The 11,007-nt window shown below is 37.2% G+C and overlaps 1 protein-coding gene across 1 annotated transcript; it reads right to left on the bottom strand.

The window, feature by feature from the left end:
• Positions 1–4,443: 4,443 nt before the first annotated feature.
• On the bottom strand, positions 4,444–10,508 carry LOC131307523 (auxin transporter-like protein 3). Its single transcript, XM_058334064.1, has 8 exons — positions 10,209–10,508; positions 9,683–9,868; positions 9,446–9,558; positions 8,738–8,921; positions 8,136–8,233; positions 6,496–6,703; positions 5,805–6,062; positions 4,444–4,928 (listed from the first exon to the last, which is right to left on the bottom strand). The coding sequence occupies exons 1-8, from the start codon at positions 10,365–10,367 to the stop codon at positions 4,737–4,739; spliced, it is 1,398 nt and encodes a 465-aa protein (XP_058190047.1). The 5' UTR covers positions 10,368–10,508; the 3' UTR covers positions 4,444–4,736.
• Between the last annotated feature and the right edge of the window lie 499 nt (positions 10,509–11,007).

Raw genomic sequence — 11,007 nt, 5'->3', positions numbered from 1 at the left:
TTAACACACCCAACCTCGGTTCCGCTGTTCCGGGTTTCCGAGTATCCTCACAATGGTTCCGCCGCACCGGGTTCCCATTGACATACTTTGCATTGACTTCTCTCCGCAGATAACCAAGCCACACACCCAACCTCGGTTCCGCCGTTTCGGGTTTCCGAGTATCCTCACAATGGTTCCGCCGCACCGGGTTCCCATTGGCACACAAAACACACACCACACAATGGGCTACCATGTTCGGCCACATTGCAGTATCCAAAACATTTCACCTTTTCAAAACACGCATTTTCATTAAACCACACCTTAGATATCATGTTTCTACTTTCTTGATTTTTGTGTCTCGTTTTCATGCATAAACTCCGCGGTAGGACTTTTCACAAACATAAATCATTCATTGTAATCTTGAATCTAAACTAGCAAGATCATCCAATTCTATATTAGTAATCATGCTCATAACCATCCTAAGATCAAAATACGAATACTTCTATTAACGATAAAGTCTTATCTTTCGAAAATCGTTCTTTCTTCCTTTGTGAGAAATTCAAAACAACACATGTTTACTATAGAAAAAGTCATTTATCTAACATGCTCGTATTTCCATTAGCAAGATAAACTTTATTGACAATCATGCATTTAAAACGATAGATAACCTTATCTACTTGAAACTAAACAGTAGATAACCTTATCTACTTAAGGAAAACGATGAGGATATTTATACTTTGAATCAAGAACATTATACTTTCTAACGTACGATCCTATGCTACACGTAGAGTTATTGGACTAGGGGTTCTACCTTTCTTCTTAGCGGTAGTGGCGGCTACGGAAAAAGTACGTCGAGCGGAGTAACTTCTTAAGGTATGTTTCCGGAAGCTTCGAAAGAGAAAAGTTTCTCTCGAAACTTCTTCTTGACTAAACTTTCTAAACTTTTGGATCGAGAGGGTGGTCGAGTGGCGGTTTAGTGGCGGCTTAGGATGGGTTTCTTGAAGAACTCAAGAACAAAGAAGAACTAGGCAAGAACAAGCAAGAACACAAACTTTCTTAGAAAGAGAAGTTGGATGATGAAGGTGTGAGTTAATTGGTGAGAATGGGGTGCTATTTATAGCCAAAAATTTGGCTCTCTCTCCTCCCCCATGGCCAGTCTCCCTCTCCTCTCTTTATCCCTTGGATTTTGCTCCATTGACTTGTCATTTCAAGCATGGAAAATCTTCCAAGCATGCCGAACAATGTCACATCCATCTTAGGCCATGACTTAGGTAATTATGAAGGGTTTTAAGACTTGTCAAGTCTATGGAGAGGTTGCTTGCAAGGAAACACAAAATCATTGGCTAACTTTATACTTTGAAAGACTAGAAATGGGTTGGCATGGTCATAAATAGGCTTAAGGCTATAAGATAGCTTGTGTAAGTATCCAAAAGCTTGCACACACACACTCTCTCTCCCTCTCTCGGCCTCTCCTCTCTCTCTCTCTCTCTCTCTCTCTCTCTCTCTCTCTCTCTCTCTCTCTCTCATATATATGGTATATAAGTATAAGTATGCCAAGTACAAAGAATCTAGGAAAGTAACTTTGGTGGGTAATCTAGGGTTAGGCCTATTAGTTCCTAGGGTTGCATGCATGCATGGCTAAGGTAGCTTCTTTTGGAAGCAAAATGATGGGATTCTTTGTATGACTTGTCTTGTCATATACATACCTTCATTGGCCAAGCCTAATATTTATTGTCTAATGGACAATATTTTCCCTAACATTTATTGTCCGAAGGTCAAAGGGATTTTGGATATAATTAGGGTTTGAAATGACTAGTCATGGGGTAATAATGATTACCTCTATGGTCTAATGGTTCAATAGGATTTTGAGGGGTTCATAAGGCTCAAAGATGGTCAAAAAGGTTCAATTAGGGTTAGGATATTGTAACTAGGTGGTCCGGTTCCTCCAACTAATCGGTTGGAAACTAACTTTACTTGCCAAATAGGGCTTTTAATCAAGAAATGAGAAGGGCTAAAATCTAATTATGACGAATTATAGGAATTAAAAAGAAATATTTAGAGTAATATCGAGTAATTAAAAAAGAATAACAAAATTTAAATGAAATTTTTATTTAATGAAAATTAGCGTCGTTACAATAATCCTTCTTTTAACTTCTTTGCTCATCAATACCCTTGTAATAAAAGAACGTAGGATGGTAAGTCAAGGGATGCGTAAAAAATACAAAATTGCCCTCGTAAGGTTAGTCCTCCGATTTGTTTAGCTAGGGGTAGTTTAGGTATTGCATGTCTTCCTTTTACAACAAGAAAAGTAAAGCTTCCTTTTCCAAAATTTGAGGGAGGAAGTGTCCTTACATTACTATTGGTGCGGCTAGAAAAAAGTAGGATGATAGGCCAAGGCATGCGATGAAAATACAAAATTGCCCTAGTAAGATTTGTCCTCCAATTTGTTTAGCTGTGGGTAGTTTTAGGTATTTCACGTCTTCCTTCCACAACAAGAAAAGTAAAGCTTCCTTTTCCATAATTTGAGGAAGGAAGTTTCTTTACATTACTATTAGTGCGGCTATAAAAACGTAGGATGGTAAGCCAAGGCATGCGTTGAAAATACAAAATTGCCCTCGTAAGGTTTTTCCTCCGATTTGTTTAACTGAGGGTAGTTTAGGTATTGCATGTCTTCCTTCCACAACATTAAAAGTAAAGCTTCCTTTTCCATAATTTAAGGGAGGAAGTGTCCTTACATTACAATTGGTGCGGCAAATTACTATTGGTGCGGTTATAAATATATCCAATACATCAAGACAATCTCTCTCTAACTCTCTCACCGTGAACATCTCAGAGGCACCACAAGCATGAGATTAATGAGAATAAGTGCACGTCGCTCTTGTCAAGCATATCATAGCCCCCGTTGTATACCTCTCTCTCTCTCTCTCTCTCTCTCTCTCTCTCTCTCTCTCTCTCTCTCTCTCTCTCTCTCTCTCTCTCTCTCTCTCTCTCCATATATGAAGAAGTGAGTGAGTGTACGGCTATAGATACAGACATACATGCATGGATTAAGCAATTGAGTTTGCGATTTGCTATTTATTCTAATTTGTTTGATTTTTAGCTAATTACATGGAACGAATTGTTGTGATGCGCGATCGAGAATTCCTTATTTATTTTCTACTATAGTAGCCTAACAGCTTTTGGACAAAAACTTGTGAAAAAGAATAATCTAGCAATATTCCTTCATAAAGTGTTTTGCCAACAACTCTTCCAGGAAACTCAAACCTCTAAATACCATTGTCTATAAATCTTGCCACCGTGTTAGGAATAAGGGGTATGTCTGAAGTTGAGGTCTGAGAAAATAGCCAATACCTTTGACCGGAAACAAAAAGATAAAGGTTGCCAGTCGAATATTTGCAGAAGTTCTTTTTGTGCCTGTCATTGAAAGATTAAAACATTTCAATAGCGAAATAAGAGTTTCTTTTGAGATAGAGGTACCAATTAACTTCCTTCTGTTTGTTCAATTCAAATTCCATAAGATCTGTAATTTAATTCAATAACCTATTTGCTATTTCTCTATTATCATCACAACAAAAACAAAAAAAAACACTTCTCGACTACAAATTCATCCAATGAACATGCAAAAATGTGCGAAGCACGGACATTGCACTAGTATATATATACATCCCTCTCTTTTGGTACTCAAAACATGGGATCGATGGGGGGATATACTTTTGGTGCTTTGGGTGATAAGGACTTCACCACTGTTGCTAAAGCCGGTTCTTAAAAAACATATCCAATTAGGTCGACTTGGGTCATGTTACTTTTGGCTCTGCCCTTTTGGACCACTCCATGATTAAACACCTTTTCAAAACATTAGCTTGTTTGGTTTTGGATTTTAGATTCTCTTTCTGTGTACGGTCCTCAATAAATTTTCCCTCAATCATTACTTCTCAATAAATTTTCTCTCAATTTTTACTCTCATTTCTCTCTCCATTCAAAATCCAAATACCAAAACGAACAAGGTCCAAGTTCGATGCCAATCTACGTATCTAGCAAGGTGAAATGATTGACAAACTTAGATTTTACAATTCTTCTGAAATCTCGTAATGTTTCTTCAAAAAAGTTTTCAGAATTCAAGATGAGTAGTTGACATTCACTCGACTGTGTTGAATCTATATACATATTCGAGTGAATCTCAACGTAATTCCGCATAGTTTCCTGTGCAAACTAGCATGAACCATAAATTACCAAAATTTTGTTTATGTTATGAATTTCAAGTTTTCAACAATCATAAAGGATGTGACAATGCTACTTTCAAAGTTGCGGGCCACACCAATGGTTGTGTTCGTTAGAAATCAAAAAAATTATGGAAAGCTACATCATTCTGCAAAAAGTCAAGTTTGTGTGGCAATATCTCTCTGTAAATTACAACCGAAGATTTTTGGATAGGACGACGTACGAACACGAGAAGGGAGACAACGATTGAAAATTTAAACTGAATTTGCATCACATACTCTCTAATTTGCTCCTGATTGAAAGTTAGATATATTAGCTACAAACAACATACAAAATCATAAAATAAAAATAAAAATAAAAACCCAGAAAAACAATTTAAGGGTGTTCCACTTCTTAGAAGAAAAAGAAAAAAAGAAAAAGAAAATAACGCACGACTAAAAATGGGAAAGTGAAAAAAAAAGAAAAGAAGCCAATCTCTTAATTAATTTACACACTGATTCGATATGTATGAAATAATAGTAATATTAGAACTTGACTGGTCAAGGCTTGTGGGGGCATTGATAGCATTTGGTGAAGAGGCCAAAAGTGTCAATTTGACGTACGAAGTTGAGCATGCTGGCCCACCCTCCAAACCCAAACCCCACAATCAAGACCCAGCCCACCACAAATATGTTCACACAGTACATTCCCGGCCACCCTCCCAAGAATGATGGTGGTCTCTCCACTGCATTCTGTATCAAGATTTCATTAAAAAAAATACATTAAATGAAATTTCAATAAATATATGATACTAATGGAGTTCTTCATGAGAGACACATTAATTCATAAAATAAAACTAATGTCAAGAATTGCTAATAACCAAGGAGTTCTGAAGCAGATGTTGAAAAGAGTAAACTATAAAATAAATAAAGAAAAACTATGATTTTCACACCTAAAGCATTGTGCAATTTTAGGTGGTCCCTCCTGAAAAAAAAAAAAAAAAACTTTTTGCAAGAGATATAAGATTCTTTCGCTATTGCAAGTTGAAAGGTAGTTCAGTGGTAGACACCATGTACTCTCATGCATTTGAGTATGATTCAAACCTCATTAACTACAACTAACAATACTGACTTTTGCCGGAAAAGAGAGAGGTTATTTTGCTATTAATTTGTTAAGATTACCCGGCCTATGAATAATATCCCTAATTACTAATTCACCAAATCTAAAAACACTGTAAAAGATGAATTAAGATCATCTGATGTGGTGATTCCTCATGTGGTCCCTTGTGTGACGCAAAATAAAAAAAAATTGAGCATGAATTCATTTGGTTATCTAAACAGTTCATTTTTGTTCATTTTGCAAAAAGATGGAGATTGATTTTAAGGCTTTGATGAGTTCTGTTTTGCGTCACAAGAAGGATTTTCACATGAGAATCAACTCATAAAAGATGGAGATTTATTTTCACACTCCCCTTTTTGTGTTCTTTGTAATGTAAATTTACAATTGTCTTTTCAAGTGTGAAGAGTGTAAAAATGAAATGTCAATCTTGTAAATTAGTAATAAATAACCAAACAAAAAAAAAAAAACAGTGGTTATTGAGAGAGAGAGAGAGAGAAAAGGACACAAACCTCTCTAGCTGAAGCGGGAGAAAATGTTATCATGTGCGCTAGCGCAGGGATTATGTAAACGGTGAAGCTGACGAGAAGTGATCCGACGGTGGAGTTGATCGGACCAAAGAAAGGGAATATGATCGCGAGGAACCAAATGGGGACCACCACCGGAAGCCTAGCCAGGGCCCGCTTGCACAGGCTCTTGGTCTCATGAATTCCAATGAACTTCTCCCACACGAAGTACAGAGGAGTGCATGCAAATCCAAATGTTATGAACTGCAGCAAATCAACCAATCCACAAAACTATAAGTTCAAAAATTTACTGTCAATCAATGTTTTTTTTTTTTTTTGTCAAAACTTATGGTCACTCATTATCGCGGGTGCAACTTGAAAGTTCGCTAACCGCTTACAGTCGCAGCAGCGTGGATTCACTGAGGACTACGATTGTGAGTGGTTGCGTTTATATAAGTATATTAAGTCCCATATGGTGGGGTACATAATGTGAGTGGTTGCGTAGAAGTATGCAGCTAGTGGTGGCCTTTTGCGGTTTTTAACGTTTCAAAACAGACGACTGTCACTGCGCTCGTTATAGGAATGCCGATTGACGCATCATTGTGACAGAGTTTTAAGTAAAAACTATTGCGGTTAATCGATCTCGTTAATTCTTTTTCCATGTCGTATAGATGAAAGATTGTGATGAGGAGATGACCTGGTGCATGAGCATTAGGACGACAGCCGTGTCTCTGAATCCGGTCCTCGGGAGCAAAGACAAGGCATTGGAATGGTTTAGAAGCAGGTCCCCGAAAGCCCAGTAAACAGCACTGGCTGATGGCAGGGTCAGTGTGAGCACATAGAGTGTTGCAATCAAGTATATCAGCTTGAACTTCTGGGGCTTCCACATCGCATGCATTATCTCCCTGTATCCAAAAAATCCCAATCACGAACAGATCGAGTTGTTTCTCCATGTAAAAGTCAAAAACACATATACATAGGCGTGAAAGTATTGAATTTGGTTTTTCGCTACGTTCGTTGTGGTGGAGTGTGGCCTGCACCCTTCTACCTTGAATGCAGTGTTGTCAGCGTAATATTTGAATGGCACGTTTGATAACTGTTACAATTTTGAGGGAGTTGATAATGAGGTGAGATTAAAATTGAAATTGGTGATGAAGTGGGATTATTAACGAGGCGACTAACATTTTTGTTTTGCGCCCTAGAGGAGGATTGGATTAAGACTAATTATTCTCACTTTTACCCTTGCTATGAAACACCATTTTCATTGTTTTCGATTGTGAGCAAAAAAAGAACTCTTTTTTCTTTTTTCCTTTCGAATTACCCAAGGACCAAATTTGTGAACCATTTGAGTCATTTGACCGTCTGGGGGACTAATTACTTGTCTCATGACACTAACAATCCAACCCAATTTTACCAAACCAAATGAAGGATTACAGAGCCCACAGCCTAAAATCTTGCATCTCTGTATATCCTCGTAGTCACATAATTCTTTAAAATGATATACACACTCTCTCTCAATTTTTGCACTCACGAATTTTAGTTGTTCGGAAGGTTTTTGAAAATGACTTTCACGCTCGCGCTCCCGCATCCGCACATGCATTATGTGACTTAGAATTCCCTTGCATTATTGGATATTGATACCGTTTTGTTCGAAACTACAATTGTATTTTTCAATACGCCCAACCAGATAAAGCAAAAAACTGCAGCATGGCAGGAAGAAGATGGATCCCTTGAAGCTTACACGTTATAAATGTAAAGTTTTTAAAAAAAATTGGGGTCCCCAGTTTTGCAGGAAACATGTTCCCATCTCTGAGAAAGGGGTTTCCAGTGATATAATCTATTTATCATATGTCTCTGTTCAGACATGCAATACATCATCTATGTTCTCTAGTGCATCCACACACCAAATGAAATGCACAGAGAAAAGATATCATAAACTACAGATTGTGTAGTTCCATTATTGAGGATGTTGAAGGCATTATTTATTTACTCATTTAACATCATCGGTGAACGTTACACAACACTCACTCTAACGCGTGATTTGATTCGAGAATAACTTAGAGTGGTAGGCTCATCTATTTCTCAAGTGGGTGTAGATTCACATCTCTACTCCTTCGTGGTTAATGTATATAAGTTCTAGTGTACGTAGCTCATTATCGTCTCGGACCGACTACTGATGATTACCTTCGTAAGTTATTGTCTCACCAACTAGCTAATCAACACGAACCCCAATTTACATATATGTGTGTATGCGTGTATTTTGTTTTTTTGGTACAATGTATGTATGTATGCATGCATGTATGTATAGGTCAACTTGAGTAATAATTAAATTCTCACACTGTCACGGCATGCCCACCAAAGGTGTAAAGAATGTTTGTAGCCCCAGTGAAGTACAGAACCATTGTAGTTGGGCCAGAGTGCTTCACTCCCTCAACCTAATTAACATCCCAAAATGGACAACTAATTAATTAGTCACACTGCATAGAAAGACAAATTAATCAGAGCCAAAATTAGTGAACACGTTGATATACTGTCCAATATTAATACACGATTCCCAAGCGAAAATTAAACTTGTGTTGTATTATTATAAGAGCGGTTCTACAAACACAACTTTAGAACACAACTCCAACCGACACAACCGTGTCCGGAACTGTTAGATACACATGAGTTTATGTACATTTAACGGTCCTGGACACCATTGTGTCTAGAGTTGTGTTTTATGGGTGTGTTCCTGTACTTTTTGTTACTGTAGTATGAAAAAGTCTATAAACACAACTCCGGACACGACTATATCCGGAGCCGTCAAACGACGCATGTGAAGCTATTTGCATCCAACAGCGTCAGGAGTTGTGTTTTAAAGTCATGTAGGTAGCACTGCTCATATCCTATAAATAAGATTAATCAATCGACATTCAGAAATTAAAAAAATACATAAATACCTGTCCATGAATAAGGGAAGCAATGGTTAGATACCATGCAGTGTAAGTGGTCATTATAAGGCCAAGAAATGCCCAAATTCTGTAGTTATGGAAAGAAGGAATGAACACAGTGGTAGCACAGCAGGCACCAAATATGTAAGTCCAAGTTCTCTTGTCAAGATTGTCATTGATGTAGTAGATATTACTGCAAAAACAACAAGAAATTAATTCTAGTTTACTTTGTACCCAAAAAAATGAAAAAAAAATGAAAAAGAAACTGATTAAAGCGATTTCACACTCTATTTTTCTTGAAATATATTTGGCGAAGTTACAAAAGTATGTACCCATCTATATGCATTTAGTTAAGGCATTCGATTAATTTAAGTCTGAGATTCGAACCTATAGTCCGATTCAAAGTTTGTGGAGATGAGTTTTAACTACTGAACCAGTGACCTCCTTTTTGGACAAATAGAAGGGATTTATTGCAAGACTTCACCAAATAAAGGCAAGAAATCGCCGTAAAAAAAAAAAAAAAGAGAGGCAAGAAATAAGCGTGTTTGGAGAAAAGTAAAGCGCGAAAATGAAACCTCCTTTTTGGACAAACAAAAGGGATTTATCGTAAGACTTCACCAAATAAAGGCAAGAAATTGCCGATAAAAAAAAGGAGAGAAATAAGTGTGTTTGGAGAAAAATATAAAATGAAAGTACCGTTTTTGCAAATCGACTTACCTCGCACAAGCAATTAGCTGAATTACAGATCCAAATAGAAGAAAAGTGCAATTGAAAAACAGCCCAATGTTCCTCCAGTGCTTCCCCAAGAGCCCATCTAGGACTTCAAACCACTGTACACAGACTAGTGTTAATTTTCTTGAGTCTGAATTTGGGCGATATATATATTATTGGCAAAATTATTGTGGAAATTTAAAAGGAAAAAAAAAAAAGAAGAGTGAGAAAAGAAAAAAGTACCTGAATTACATGGTTCCTGAAATCAACCTTTTCTCTCTCCTTTCTGGTTCTGTACTCAACATAGAGTACACTAATGAGGTAAGCAGTCCAGCTTCCCATCAACCCATAAAATAGTTGGAAAACAATCCCAGATGCCATCCCCAGTTGTGAGAATGAGTAAGGCAGTGTGAGAAGAACTTGTGCAACCTGCATGAGAGAGAGAGAGAGAGAGAGAGAGAGAGAGAGAGAGAGAGAGAGTATGAAGAGAAAATCCATTGTTTTCCATGAAAATTTTATAATGGCTATATACTAAAACTAATGGAGAAATTGGATCATGAACAAGTAGTGTTTGTTCAAGATTTTAAATACTTGTCAATGTATGTCGAAAATTTGGACCTCCGATGCTGATATATATATGTCGAGACATCAATGGATATTATCCGGCAGTATCGATGATATCGGCGTTTATCAACTGATATACGGCCTTATCACTGATACCCTTTGGCCGGTGCTCGAATTAATGCTAGCTTCTATTTAAGATACTGACCTGGTTAGAAGCACAACTAAACCAAGCATCATAGACTGAGCCACCATGCCAAAACAGCTTCGAAAACTTTGTTTTCACACAGTTCGGTTCCCCTTCTTCTTCCCTCTCCATCTCCACGTAGTTTCCGGCGACGACAGTCTCGACCTTCTCTGAAGCCATTGTTGCTATAAGAGCTTTTTGTGAGTTGTGACAATGAGCAGAGGCAGTGGAGGTGATGAGAGCTAGAGTTTATAAATAGAAAAAAACAGCAAGTGTTGCTTCTCTTTTTGCTAGCTTTTGATGCTTCCTTCTTTCCTACTTTCTCATTATTATTATTCCTTTTTTCTTTTTTTTTTGGCATTCTCGTTTATATATAGTACTATTATTTAGAAATGGAGGGCTATGATAGAATAACCCCCGGGGATCTAGGCTCTAGCTAGGTCATATAAGCACCTTTAATATCATATTAATTAGGTCACCCCATGCATTGAATGTGAATATATAGTGGGATTTCCAAGAACATAGACGTTTAGAGAAAGATGCTAACATGTGAACATGGATTAACAAATTAACGAGTCCCATAAATTAATTCATGTTTTTTTTTTCATGTTTAATTAATTGATCCGTTATTTTTTCGCATGATAAAATGGTTTTGTACTTTTCCCTTTTCGTAGAAACTATACAAAAGAATTATTGAAATTTTCCCTCTATACCTTTGTGGTCTGAATAAAAATCGGGTGTTGTTCCAAATTACTAATTGGGGACATAAGGTGGCTAGGAGTCGAACTCAGAAAAACAAAAATTGTCACTACACACCATC

The sequence above is a fragment of the Rhododendron vialii genome, chromosome 11a, assembly GCF_030253575.1.
Source record: "Rhododendron vialii isolate Sample 1 chromosome 11a, ASM3025357v1".
NCBI lineage: Eukaryota > Viridiplantae > Streptophyta > Magnoliopsida > Ericales > Ericaceae > Rhododendron > Rhododendron vialii.
Note: the sequence above shows the minus strand (reverse complement) of the source record. Positions and strands in the feature narration are given on the sequence as shown.